The sequence below is a fragment of the Aythya ferina genome, assembly GCF_964211825.1.
Source record: "Aythya ferina genome assembly, chromosome: 6".
NCBI lineage: Eukaryota > Metazoa > Chordata > Aves > Anseriformes > Anatidae > Aythya > Aythya ferina.
In genome coordinates, this window is record NC_140303.1 from 12,895,558 (window position 1) to 12,910,082 (window position 14,525).

The window sequence follows — 14,525 nt, forward strand, 5'->3', positions numbered from 1 at the left end:
TTCCCACTGGAAGCAGAGGGGAAGGACAGCAGGAGACAGAGATCCAGATCCTCTGCAGCACGAAAAGGGTGATTTGCTGGCCAGGCCCTGCTGGTGGTACAAAGGACCACAGCTTTTGTACGGAGAATAAGCAGTGCCCCTCCAGCCTATATCTTTATCTATAGTCTGGTCTATATTCCCTGTTCTCCTCTAACAATTAACTTTAGAAGCCCGAAACAGCAGCAGCAGCACAGTGGGTGTCACTCCTTTAAAACAGAACATTAAACTCCCACCAAAACTTGTCTATTTTTGACATTGCAGTTTCCATTTTGTCCCCTTTTTGCCGTGCCGTCCACCATCCTCCTGTACCAGAGGTACCTTTGTGCCACAGGGCCCACCACAAACCTCTCAAACTCCTTCTTCCTTCAGGAGAACCAGCTCACATTTCACCTGGCTCTGCACACACGTAGACCATGCCTTTGGTCTGCTCCAAGGGAGTATATTTACAGTATTGTCAACACCACACATAGCTCAAGTGCTGCTATGGGAATCGGTAGCCGTAAAGGGTACAGGCATACCCAGTAGCTCAGGAACAATGCTGGTTGGAGCTGGGCTTATAGGCTTTATAATTATGGCACAGCCTAGTTTCACCATTAATTTCCTATAATGAAGCCCGCTTGATACTAAAAAGCTTTGCGCATTTAGAGGTTGTGCACAGCAAGATCCCCCTTAGGGAGAAATCCTGCCTTGTTTTGTCATGCAAACAGTCCTTTGGGCTTGCTCACAGAAGCCAGGCAGGGGGCCGGGGCTGCTCACACAGTTATTTAATGCAGCCATGGTGCACGCAGGATGTGGAGGAACATTGGGAGCCCCGTGCCTGCTCCGTGCTGCGCAGCCTGGACAAGATTTGAGCTGGACTGGGGCTAAGCCACGTGGAGCTAAGCCCATGATGCCCAGGAGCTGCATGTACCCTGCTCTGCCTTCCCATGGCCGTGCTTACACGGGATGAGCTCAGTGGCTACCACAAAGACAAAATGGTTGCGTCAGATGAGAGGAGTGTGTTTTGGGATACAAGCCCCCAAAACCCTTCTGTCCCCTCCCTGGAAGGACTGAGTCTCACCCCATGGGAGCACCTCAAGCCCCAGAACATCAAGCCCTGCCTCGGTGGTCACTGTGGGGCAAAAAAAAGACGCAAACTACGCATTGCACACACCTCAGCAGGGCAGCGGAGAGGAGAGGCAGCCACGGGTGGCTCTGCTTGCTCTCAGAGCTTGGCTCTGCTCCCCGTGCTCCTGGCACGCTCACACTCAGCCCTGAGCAGCCCTGTGCCCTCCCCAGGAAGCCTTTGCAGTCTCCGACAGTGCCTCTGGGCAGCACACACCGTGCACAGCCCCGCTGCCCTCCTGCTCACCACGCGGCTCCGCGGCGTTGCACTGGGAAGGGAAGGGAAACCTGCTTGCTTAGGAAGCCCTGCTTTTTGTGGCTGGAGGGAGGAGATGTCCCTCTGGTCTTCGGTGCAGGTTTCCCCAGCTTGTGCTGTGATATTTTCACTTACAAGGGGGGCTTTGCCCTCTGAGGTGCAGTTTGACCTCGGTGCCTCTGCACTGACAGCGCTTTGTCTCACTTACGGGACAGGCGAAGGGCTGTAGCTCGGGTTTAGATGTCTCTCGCCCTAACTCAGCTAAGGGCAGCATCTGATCACGGATCTCCAGGTCGCAGACACAGAGCAGTGACCAACCCTTGGCCCCGGTTGCATGCCCCAAACCCTTCTGGAAACCTGGCTTTGGGGTGCAAGCGGGAGGCACCCGTCCCATCCACCTCAGCAGGGTCTTAAATTGGATTAAAAATCTATTTGCAGAACTGCCTCGCTTTCCGACTTCTGTGCTGCACCTGAAAACCTTTCCTTTTGAAAGCAAACACAGGCTCTCCCCGGGGGCTGCCTGGGGAAGTCTTTCCACTATAAACATTACCTACCAGTAGTGGAGTCAGCCCCAGGCAAGCCAAAATTCCTTCTCCTACCAAAGAACACTTTCCAATCAAACCAGACATTATTTTTTCCATTAATGAGTGTTGATACCTACTGGAAAACTTTGCAAAGAAATGTACTCCAAACTAATTCTTCTGATACAACATCTACATTTTACGAGTTTCTTTTGTCTTTCACTTTTTTTAAAAATGTATTTTATTTTCCTGCTCCGTATTGAAAACATGATATTTGCTGCTCAGGAATGTGTCTGTTCCTGCAATCTGGGCTTTTGCTGAAATCAGAGGTTCAAATCCGAATTTTCTCTGCACGAGCTCCACGGAAGCGAGCAGAGTTTTCCCAAATTTTCTCCGGTGTGATGAAGAGAATAAAAGAGATCTGCTGACTTCTGTCTGATGTGTCAGAAACCTGAGGGCCCCTGCCACAGTTTCATATGCCTGGGGATCCCACAGTTTCAGCTGCTGGATAGACTGGAGGAAAAGACATCCTCTGATCCACATTGTCTCTCACTTCCCAAAAAGGGCTCCAAGGAGAGAAGTGGGGAGAAAAATGGGAGGCAGATGAGCTCTGGGGCACACTCTGTAGGGCTTTCCACAAGCTATCGCCCGCTTTGGGATGACCCTTGCTCTGTCTGGGAGGGTCTCTCTATGCCCCCCACCAGCAGTACCCTGCCAGCTGTCCCCAAACCTCCACTCAGTGCATCCCAGGGAGCTTCTGCCACACTGACATCACCCATGGGGTGGCCCTGGGGTGGCAGTGGGGGCATGCAGCGGGCTGCAAGGTCCCTGAAAAAGAGGGGCAGCAACCCCAGCTGGGGTGAGAGCGACACGCTCACTCTCTGCCTCACTGCATGCGGGAAGGGGGCACCCCAAAATCCCATGTGGGGACACAGGGGGGGCTCCGCCGGGGTCCCCATCCCAGCGTCACGCTGTGCATCTCCTGGGGTGGGGGGTGGTGGTCGCGAGCTATCTTTTATTCGAGGTGCATTCCCAAGATTTTAGTTAAGTGTAACATAAAACTGTGAAAGTTTAGCAGGGGAAAAGCTTTCCTCCCACCGACCTGGCCGGCCAATCAGAAGGGAGCCCCGCACCTCCCTCACTTCTGACAACTATTTAGCAACTGAGCTCAGCTAAAGTTTCCAAAAAGTTAGAATAACTTCCTCTCTCCGAGACCTCAATTTTTTTGCACAACCCCGTCCTTGAAATAAGAGCCCTTCAAGCAACCTGGAAAACGTTTGGTCAGCAAAAAAAAAAAAAACCCTCCTGTTTTTCCAAAGGATCTGTCTCAGGAATTTAAAGCACATTTAAGACACACACACTCACATAACATAAGGAGGGGGGGAAAGGCTCTTCCCCTCCCCTTCTTGCAGAAAGCATGGAAGAAAGCTCCAGTTCTCCTGTTTCCCCTGTGGATAGCTTGGGGACCAGTGAAGAGGAGCTGGAAAGGCAGCCAAAGAGATTTGGCAGGAAGAGAAGATACAGTAAGAAGTCCAGCGAAGATGGCAGCCCCAACCCAGGGAAGAGGGGGAAAAAGTCTAGTCCCAGCTCCCAATCCTATGAAGAACTGCAGAGCCAGAGGATCCTGGCCAATGTCAGAGAGAGGCAGAGGACTCAGTCGCTCAATGAAGCTTTTGCCGCCCTGAGGAAAATCATCCCCACGTTGCCCTCTGACAAACTCAGTAAAATCCAGACCCTCAAGCTCGCGGCACGGTATATAGACTTCCTCTACCAGGTGCTACAGAGCGACGAGATGGACAGTAAGATGACGAGCTGCAGTTACGTGGCTCACGAGAGGCTGAGTTATGCCTTCTCGGTGTGGAGGATGGAGGGAGCGTGGTCCATGTCGGCCTCACACTAGCCACCGCCCGGCCGAGGCGAGCGCGGCTGCCGAAGGGGTAGGTACCGCTTTTCTTCTCGGGCCGCGGGATGGGGTGCACGCAGCAGAGGAAATGTAGAAAAAGAGAAAAAAGGAAAATAATTATTTAGATGTGCAGCATCTTTTATATTTTTTGAAAAAAAAATTGGCGTTGTGTTGCTCTGCAACGACTGGGGAGCAGAAAGGGGATTGCAGGGACGAGGGAAGGGGGAACCGCCACAGGGTGAGATTTGCCAGAAAGCGCCTGCTTTGAGGAAGGGTTTTAAGAGGGGAAAAGGCGATCCGTAAAACAGGCTGACAAGGGGATCCGAAACAGCTGCCGCGCCACGCCGAGGGTGGCTGTGCCCAAAAAAAAAACAGGGCCAGGCGTGCAGCCCCCGGGGTGGCCGCATCCTCTCGGCGGAGAGGGAGCGGGGGGCCTGGGGGACCCCGGCAGGGTTCGGCTCACCCCGCTGCACCCCGCATTGGGTTTCTGCAAAAAGAAACGAGCAGCAGATGTCGGCTGCCCCCCGGGCCGTGGCCCCTTCCCCCTCCCTCAATAAAGGCAAACAAAGATAGAGGAGGCTTGGGTAAATTTTCGTCTGGTTTGGTTTCCCTTCCTCAAAGCGCCAGCAAAGCGAAGGTTGGTGTTAGGCTTTTATCGTAGTTTCTGATTTACTCTCAGCACTAAACCCTTCCTCATCATTTTCCATTGCCAGAAAGCTGCTTCCTCTTTACATTGCCTTTGTAATGTTTGGGGTGGGAGGGAGGAATAAACAGAAAGAAGGAAAAAAAAAAAAAAAAAAGAGCAGCTCTTAATAACACCCTCATCTCAAGCTAATTAAGCAGAGCAGCTCTGCGTTGTATCAGCCAGAGTTTGCGCAGGGCCGGTGGCTCCCCGGGGCTCGGTACATAAAGCAGAGCCCACTAACCCTGCTCGCTGCTGCAGGACACAGTCGGCTCAAAAAGGGAATTTGCCCCCCGTAACGTGGTGCATGAAATAATTCCATCACTCGGAGAACCAGCTCCTTAAAGACGGGGAGACAGTTTGTCCCAGCCCATTGGCCAGGCTTGTTTGCGGAGGCAATTCCATCCTTGTTGTAGCAGTAATCAACGGCCCGTTTAAAAACCTTGATAGAGCCACGACATGTTATTTGAAAAAGCCAAGCAGCGCTCAGGCAGGGCTTACTGGTGGTGTAAAACGCAGACTTGAAACCATTTTAGAAACCACTTCAAATAAATGCTTCCTTCGCGTCTTGAAGCTGTCTGCATTTCGGTGCTGCAATTAAAGTTTGTCCACGCTCTCCTGGGGACCCCCCAAAATGCCAAGCTGCTTGAAAATCAGTTGCTCTACCCATTGCACGCTCTCAGGAAATAAAGGCTGTCTGCTGTTCAGTTTTGCTTAAATAGGTAACGCTGCTGTCGGGGGTTTTATGGCTATTACTAGCGTTGCTATTTTTTGCATTGCTGTGCCCTAATTTCAACTGTGAAAAGCCAAAGTCGAGTCACTTTCTAAAAGGGTAAACTCCCCGTTTGTAAGACTGAGTGCCTTTTCCCATGCTAATCTGGCTGAAAGAGCTACAGCAAATAGATTAACAAAACACACGCAAAACCCAGGCTTCTTGTCAAAAACAGATGTAAAATGTCCCAAACACATATTTCTTCAGCAGTTTAGATTGGCTGAATACTGAAGCGCTGGGATGGAACAATGCATTTATTCTGTTGTTTCCTAAGTGATGTGCTGCCATTAGCCAATGGTTTTTTAAAATCTGTTATCTAATATATACCCATTCTCCTCTATCGCACAGTGCATTAGTGGCAAACCCTGCATATTTTTGCCCCCTTTTGAAATTCCTTGTCAGTGGAAATATTACTAACATCGCTCTGACAAGGCGGGCTTTGTGTGCGGATGCTCAGAGCTTATCCCTACATAAAAGAAATTGAGAGAGACATTTCGGGCTGCGTGAAAACCGATGACGTAGACCCAAATCCTGGCGTATTTTTGGTCTCCTTCGGAGCCAGTCGGCATTCAGCGCCTTCTCCGTAGCCAGCTCCCAGCCTGGCAGCGAGAGATAGCTCCTTTCTCAGTATTTGGGCACTCTGCAGAGGGATGTCCCCCTTCCTTCCCCGTGCAGCCCCAAGCCCCCCGGCTGTCCCGCTCGCCTCTGCTCTCAGCGTCCGGGTGTGCATGCACACGCGTGCGGTTGAACTGTTGAAAAAGTTGTTGACAAATGGCCTGGTGTGGTGTGGTGCGGTGTCAGATTCTATCATTTATGGCGACAAAAATTATGTCTGCCAGCAAAATAAAATAAAATATATCACAAGATCCTCCAGAAAACGCTCCAAAATGGGCAAATGTAGCCAGGTGGCATGGCGTGGGCTTCCACATGTGCCTGTCCCAGACAGAGGTGTTTTTATGCACAACAGGGGAGCTGGATGTGCAGCTTGTATGGCTATAAAATAAGTCGTAGGGAATGACTATGCGAATTTGGGATGCGCTCCTGCCTTTTCTAGGGAGCAGCGAGCGCGGCACCCACCGGGTGAGCCCTCTCGGCCGGGACTGCCACAGCCGTCCTCCTGTCTGCATGGGTTTTGGGGAAAGTAGGCAAGGAAGGGTTTCCTCAGAGGGGTGGTGGTTCCTGCTCGGCCGGGAAAATCCAAGGAGTGCTTTGATTAGAAAATCAGAGCCTTGGGAACTGGTGAAATGCCACCTGGCCTTTGCGAATGGCAGCAGGTCACTGCGGCTTGCTCCTCTGGCCATGAGAGGTTTCCCTGTTCTGCTCACCATAATTACAGGCAGCTTACTCTGGTAGTTTTGAGAGAAACAGGCGCAGTTTTGCACCTCAATTAGTGCACCAGGCAATCGGATGTTTCAGCAGGCATGCAAAGCTCGGGTCTTGCCGAGTCTTCATCCCCCTGACCCTCCGTCCTCACCATCAGCACCTGTGCCCCTTCCCCTTTGCAGCCACCTTTTCCTTTTTCTTTCAGAGAGCTCAAAGTGCTCTAAACCTCAAAAAAAAAAAAAAAAAAAAAAAAAAAAAAAAAAAAAAAAAAAAAAGAGTGGGAAATAAAACATATTTCCCCCTTATTCTGCCCGGTGGAAACAAGCCTGTCTGTGCAGGATGGCAGGGGTGGGATGGCAGGAGCATCAGCGGGGTGCGGAGCACACCCCCTCCCAAGCCCCTGTGTTGGCAGAGGGGCTCTGCCAGCAGCCTCCCTCTGCCCATTCTCACTCATGGGCTTGCCACGAGCCCGTCGCTGTCCCCGGGCTGCCACTTGCAGCAGCAGCACCTCTGCCAGCGGGTCTGCATTCGGGAACCCACGCGCGTTGTGCGTGTGCGATACGCAGCCCTCTCACCACTGCTTCCTTAAGATTTCCAGGGCCGCTTCCAGGACAAAATGCTAGCATCCTATTTCATTTCGTCCTTAAAGAAGCAAACAGATGTTATCTCTGCTGGCCCTGGGAACAAGCTAATTCTATAGTTTATAAGAGCAGGACAGTTAACTGGGGGTGCTGTGACACTGGAACTAAGCCCTTTTTGTCCCCAAAGCCCTGCTTTTTTATACGCATCCTTAGAAAATGTAAATATATTTCCTTGACAGGAAGGATTGTAAAGTTTGGTATTTACATTATTAGGTTTATAGCATTTTTTTTTTTTTATCTTAGTGCATTTAAAAGCCCAGCAAAATGCATTTTGGATCTTCTGTTTACGTTCGTGTCTTTTCTTGGGAAAGAATAAATCTGTTAGACAGCGTACACCAAATGCATAGCAGTCAGCCAGAAAATGCTCAAATTCAGAGACCTTCGTAAAGAGAAGGGCAAGAAAAATTCTCCAGCCAGACAGACAAGCAAAGGCAAATCATGGACTATAAGCACATAAACTAATTAATGATTATCAAGAGTTAGAGACAGGCATGGTGGAGAGATGTGTAGGACTGAAACGGAAGGGGTGCTTTGAAGGGCAGTAAAAGCATGGTTTTTGCTTAATCCACTGGAGCCGGTGCTGTGGTAAAAGTCCTGTCGGGAGAGATGTGCATTGAAGGGTCATTAAGGGAACAGTAAAGGCATACATTTCAGCTAAGTAGACCTAATTTGTCTCCAAATTAGTCGTCCTCACACTAGTCATCGGTGCGGAGTAGCTCCAATTTTAAGAGCACGCAGGGCTTCAGCATTAAAACAAAGAGGCAGATTGCAGCGCTTTCTGAATACCTCCCTTCGCATTCCTGCCTTCAGCTCTCCTTGGGCATATTTCACAGAGTTATAGGTAGTGGTAATAAATTAGCCCTGAAGATCACTGCAGCTTCTTACAGAGCCGGGACAGATCCTGTAACCGCAGCTGAAATCTCTTTTGGGGACATTTCTTGTCACTCTTTCCCCCTAGCAATATAATTATTTTTATAGCTGCAGCTCTGAGAATCATTTCCATGTGGTTCAGCACGGCTTTGAAATCTCCAAGCCTGAAATCTCCAGAATTTATGTCTTGCTGCAAAACCGTAGGAATAGCCTGATGAGGCCATGAAACTTGTAAGGCAACGCCACCACAACCCAGAGCACAAAGCAAGCTCTACATGTAATCGGGGAATTACAGCTGCCGGGCAGGGGAAGCATGCATTTGGGGTAGCTTTTTTCCCCCCTCTCCATGCTTTACAGAAGATTAGGGAGAAAAAAGGCTGATCAAACATCATGAAAACTCTCCAGGCCAGGTTCTCTGCTGGCTCCGAGCATCCTTGCTGCTTTTTGTAGCGGGCCATCCCATCAGACGTCTCAGTGGGTTGCTGTAAGTGACTTGGAGAGTGCTATACACCAGCCATGATTTACTTCTTAGGCAAATTTGGAAGTGAAGAAAAACAACAAATCCTCCAGCTGGATACTAGCAGCATCGTGCTAATTAACGATTAGTTCTCGAGAATTAAAACAGTAGTAATATTTGCTGGGGAGAAAGAAAAAAAAAAAAGCACTAGGCACCCCAGCATTTAATTAGATTTGTAGCTGTAGAAGATGACCACTCAGCAGCAACAACTAATCATACACAAATAACAAATGAACTCAGCCAGCCAATAAATCAAGGCGCAGCAGCCCTTACCCTCATACCCAGCTCTGTAACCGTTTCCACACCAGCCCTGCGGCCGGACCCCAGTCACGGTGGTGGCTTCTCCTGGCACCGGAGGAACCCTAATTACGGTGCTTCATCACCAGCACGGCCCCAGCACTGCCCCACAGCAGGATCCCCGGTGCACGGAGAACTCTTTGCATGGGCAAAACTGTGCCACTGGGGCCAGCTTCTGCAATGCCCGTGTCTATCTCCCAGCGAAGGGAGCCAGCCCTGCCTTCCTAGCTCTGCTTCGGAGGGATTTCTGCACCAGGAGGACTATTGGGCTGAGTTAAGCAGTGAAAACGCCCTTCTCCAGCAAGCTTCTCCTCGGCTGGGCTCTGCCCACATTCTCTCTGTGTGCAAGGCGGCATTAAAGCAGGGTCTCATCATGGGATAGCTGGTGAAATAGAGCACCTCCACTGATTTTTATTTTTTTTCCTCCACAATCCGTCACCCCAAGAGTCCAAGGCTTTCGGCATTTAGCAGTAAGGAGGGTTTCCCTCCGGCAAGGCAAACCTCCACCCTAATAAGATGTCGCACCACGGGATGACACCAGGTGAACGCAGACCTGCAGACACGAGGGCTGGCCCCGCTGCAGGAGGGTGCGGATGAGACTCCTTCCAACAGGAAGGCTGCTGGCAACGGCTCCCATACAAACATTAACCAAGCAACAACAACTGTTAAGTTCTGCTGCTTAAAAAAGGTTTCAAAGGGGTTTAGGGCTAATATATCCCATAATTTTGGATTTTTTTTTTTAATTTATTTTTTTGCTACTGCACTTCGGCAAACAACGACAGAAGCGGCACCTCGAAATTTGCAGACCATGTCCTGCGTGGCTTGCAAAAATGATCAGGCATCAAAACGAAAATAACCCCTCTGCAGTGCGCTATATGGTGAACTGGAAATGAGCAATCATCCTTCCTCTCCCTCCCTTTTCCTTCTCCTCCTGTCTTCTTCTCCTCTCCATCTTTTAACCACAGCTTGGAAAACAGAAAAAGAGGGGGGAAAAAAGAGACAGATGTCTACTGGTTCAGCTTGATATATATTCGCTGGAAGAGGTCCAGTAAGCCTGCGCTAGCTTTAATTGAATTCCTAATAAGATAGTTTTGCCTTGTTAACTGCCACCACCAAGAAGCAGCTTTACCATTTCCTTAAGAGACACCAGACCTGCCAAACACGTGCTTTCAAATGTATGAATTAGGTTTCGGATGAATTCAGCCATCAAAAACCCTCATGCGGTAATTTATGTGATTACGCCTTTGTTTTAAGCTGTTCGGGCCTCCCTTAAAAATCATGAATTCTTGCTCAAGTGTAAATACACCTAGTTGCTCAGAATCTGGGGGGTGGGAGGGAGGTAGGGAGCGGGTTTTGTGCGGGTCAGGGCTCCACCACCTTTCCTGCGCGGCGCAGGCAGCCCCGAACCTGAGGGAATTTCTGTGCCTGGTAAAGCGACTGAAATGCAGCCGAGACCCATGCCCTCATTAGCTCCTTAATAAAATTAATTTAACAGAGGGCTCTCACACAAACACACGCATTTGAGATTGACTCCTGCGGCATGCTTTCTGTGCATCACGCAGAAGTCTACCCGCGTAATATGGCTCATGAGGAGAAATTCCCGGCCAGGAGGGGCAGCTCAGAAAGTCGTGGGCATGTTAAGAAGAAAACAAAGGGCAGGCTCAAGAGAGAGGTGAGCAGGCGTACGCTTCCCAGCACATGATTTGCCATTAGAAGCAGCGTGGTTTGTCTTTAGTTATGCCTAGGGAGCGTGGTGGCACCCCGACATCCCATGCTGTCCCCTTGTGGGGACCATGTGGGTGCCTGCCTGCCCCACAGTACCAAATTCCCATCCCGAGGGCACCCAGGACAGAGAAGAGAAAATATGGCTTTTGGTTGCTGATCCTTTCTGTATTTCATGGCTTTCCTGCATGGCCCCATCCCGCATCGCACTCGGGCGCCTGGGGCTGCTGCCTGCCCAGCGTGGAGCAGAGCGGGCTCGTGTCCTCCGCAAGGGCTGACCCTGTATGCAAACAGCACACCCTCCTACCAGCATCACTGTGGGCTCTTGGAGAAAAGCATTTGGGGCACAAATAGCCTGTTTGTTGTGTTTGAACGGGGAGAAAGAGCTTTGCAGAGCGTCTAAACGGAGTGCCTGTCCACTTGTCTCTATTGCATGCCAGCGCCGCACGTGCTGAGCCCCGCTGACACCAACTCACATCCCACAGGTGCGAGCTCCTATGAACCTGTAAGGCTTTCTTCACCCTACAATACAAGGGAAACACCACAGCCCACACTCCCCAGGAAGGCACTGGGATGTAAAACTACGTGACAGGTTTACGCAGGCCCGATGAGATAACAGCATCCTTAAAAAAAAAAAATAAAATACATATATATGTATATAATAGATTCATGTATACTTTTACACATTAGATAACATTGCTATTCTGCTAAGGAAATTTATTATTTCATCTGACGCGCTCAGGAAATTTCTGATCTAGCCGAGTCCATGTTGTTGTCTGTAACTGGGAGCACGATGCTGCAGGCACGACCCTGCAATCTCAAAGCTCTCTTCCAGCTCATTGGGGTTTTATGCCCTGAACAAGCAGATATTTTACAAGAGGTTTTTTCATCCTTTGCCACGAGAAGGGCTGTTTAATAGGTTCCTGTTACTACCAGCATTAAATAGTCTTTTTTTTTAATGCCATATATGTCTGAAACGTTCATTGTTGGAGCACAGCTGAGCATCTGCTTCCTAGCCACCTTCCCCATAGAGAAGAAATCGTCCTTAGGTTTTGGTGCAGAGAGGTGGTTCAGGTTTGGAACTGCAGTTTATAAGGATCTTTTCTCTCGGGGGCATCGTACATTTCCAGTGATCCCCTTGGAAATGTTAACCACACAACCTAGAACTTCTTGTGATAACTTAATGTGCATGAAGTAGGAACTCTCCACGGGTTTATAAGTTTATCCAAGGGAAACCTGAAGCTGCGGGCACCACGGAAAGACCTCGTTGCCCTAGAACATAATTACAGGTGGCTCCTTCTCAGCCAATAAATGTCACTTCGCTGCGGTGTGCCCAGAGAGCTGGAGATGCGGGGTAGCATTTTCAGCGGTGAATTTTCAATGGGACTTAGTTAATTTCAAAATTTTACTCTTAAGCCCCGTTATTTTTTAAAGCAGGCAATACTTTCACTTGTGGTGGGTGGCGAAAAGTAAATATTTTAAAGTGTCTCAGGAGCCTAAGGGAAGCTCTCGGAAATACTGACATGGGTTTGAAAATTGTAGCCTCTTCTTAGCTGTGAATTCTGTCAGAATTAAAGAGAAACACCTGGCTGACAAATGACAATATTTTATTTTTCTGAAACCATTATTGTCCTGTTTTCTCCCAAAATTAGGAAGGCTTTTCACGCACACCACAAAATGCCTGAGCAGATCCTGACTACGTTTGTAAGATCTGCCCATTCATCCTTGCTCCTCCAAAAAATAAACCTCTCGTTCACAGCCCGTTCTGTGCTATTTCCTAACACCACAACTCCACCAGCCGTGCTAATCGGCGGCAGTGTATCTTTGCTCCCCAGTGCAATTTTTCCTTAATCCGTCATTTAAATGTTACTACACAAGTTTTCACATGTAGCTTTAGCAGCATTTGGCTGGCTGTATTATTATTATTAGGAATGCAAAACCTCTTTTTAGGTAGAAAACCCATAGGCTGCCCCTGGAATAACTCTTGCACCGCACTGATCCGTCTGCCTTGCAGCTCTTTATTTATTTCAGGCACATCCTTAAAATCTCACACACAGCCAAAATATTTCAAAATGAGGGGTTTCTTGGTTGTTTCAGCAGCTTCAACCTGACAAACGAGCACGGGGACCTTTGGAGGAGCACCTCAGCACAAGCTTGCCTGCTGCACATTGTCAAAGGCCCCCTTTCCCCTGTCCCCCCAGCATGTGGCAGCAGGACAGGAGCCACCCCAAATCGGTCTCTTTCCCCCAGGCAGGGATGTGGCACCACCAGGGTGCAGGAGCCGTCAGAGAGGGCTGAGAGGCAGATGAGGCTGCTCCGCCGATTTCCATTTTCTTAGGAAACTAAGATTATTATTTTTTTTAATTTAAAAAAATTTAAAAAAAAAAAAGGAAGAAAAATGGTATTTGGCAGCAAGCGAAGGGTGGGGATCCCTGCCAAGGCCTGGACAGCTGTACCTTCTTCCCTAGCAAGTTGTGCGATCAGCGAGGGCTGTGCTGGAAGCCAAGAGGAGTTACCATAGCTGCCACATTGCATTTTGCTGATCCTCCCTCTGGGAGACACCTTAAAGAAACAAACCCACCCTAACAGCTACGCGAGCGCTCGCGCCTCACCATGCATCAGAGGAAAACTATGGGTGACCTCTCAGACGTGCTGCTTTGTTTTTTTTTTTTCTATTTTATTTTTTTTCCTTCCCCCAATATCCAGCGATCCAGGGCAGGTTTCTGATCCAAGGAAGAGGGGACAGGGGAGGAGGAGAGTAGTTTATACAAAAAGTTTTTCCGTTTTCTGCAGCTTCGCTCACGCTCGGCTCGCACACAAAAACACAACGTGCCTTCCTGCAACTTCCCGACGGCTCAAAATAACCCGGGAGATTGTGCAAAAGCCCCAGAGCGCAGCTCTGCAGTGAGGGCCGGTCTGCCCGTAGCAGGCAGCTGCTTGCTTCCACTGCAAGTCTCATTTTCCTCGAACACCTCTCCAGCAGAAACTTCCAAGAGGCTTTGCCCTCGGGAAGGGGCAATGGGACACCAGGTGCCCGATTTGTTGCACAAACACAATGATGTCCAAACGTATCGAGATGCTCTCCATACCCTGCCAGCCCCCCGACAGCAGCTTCCCATGCTCAGGGGGGTCTGTTTGATCAAAATTTGGTGAGGAGCACAGCTGTGTGCTCCTGGTCCCTTGCTGACTCAGCATCTGCTGGCACTAGAGGGCAGGATGCACTACGTGGAGCAAGGTGGGTTAGAGGCTGCATGCAGGGCACGCATCTCACCTCTGTCCTCCTGCCAGCAGCGTGCACGGGGAAGGAGCTGCCTCCCTGCACTAAGCAAAGAGAACACGAATTTTGCAGCCAGCATGTGCTGCAGCAGGACAAGTCTCCTGGCTTCTCCAGCTTTTTTGAGTCAGGACACGGACTGGCAGCAGATGCACACCTACCACGCTGCAATCACAGCTGTTTGCTGCTTTCCCAGCCGTGCAATTCAAGGTGAAACATTTTGTCTTGCAAGGGGATGCTCTGAGCAGTATCGGCTGGCGCTGCGTGGCAGCTTCTGGGCAAAAGCACTTGGCGGATCAGTGCAGCAGGCGCAGACAAGCTGTACTGCAAATACTGTAGCTCAGACTCTTGTAAGTGGCATTTTTCTTTATTTTCCGTAGCACTGGTGTGTTTTTCTATGTATACAGTTAAACCTGTCCTCTTGTCTTAATAGGAGATTTAAGGCCAGCTCCAGACAAAACAAGTACCTTTCTTTTTTTTTTTTTTTTTTTTTTTTTCCAGCCACTTCAGTAAATAACCAATATTTTGAAAGATCACTATGGGGTGGCCCTTTCATTAGTGAAAGCCTCGCAGCATTTGGCAGGCTTCAAGAGAAAGGTAATTT

The 14,525-nt window shown here is 49.5% G+C and overlaps 1 protein-coding gene across 1 annotated transcript in view; it reads left to right on the forward strand.

The window, feature by feature from the left end:
* The first annotated feature begins 3,109 nt into the window (after positions 1-3,109).
* The window catches only part of TWIST2 (twist family bHLH transcription factor 2), a 35,903-nt gene continuing 24,487 nt past the window's right edge, over positions 3,110-14,525 (forward strand). The window contains exon 1 of the mRNA XM_084524036.1: positions 3,110-3,857. Coding sequence (XP_084380162.1) covers positions 3,338-3,820 — 483 coding nt within the window. The 5' untranslated portion in view covers positions 3,110-3,337 and the 3' untranslated portion in view covers positions 3,821-3,857. The remainder of the gene's footprint in view (positions 3,858-14,525) is intronic.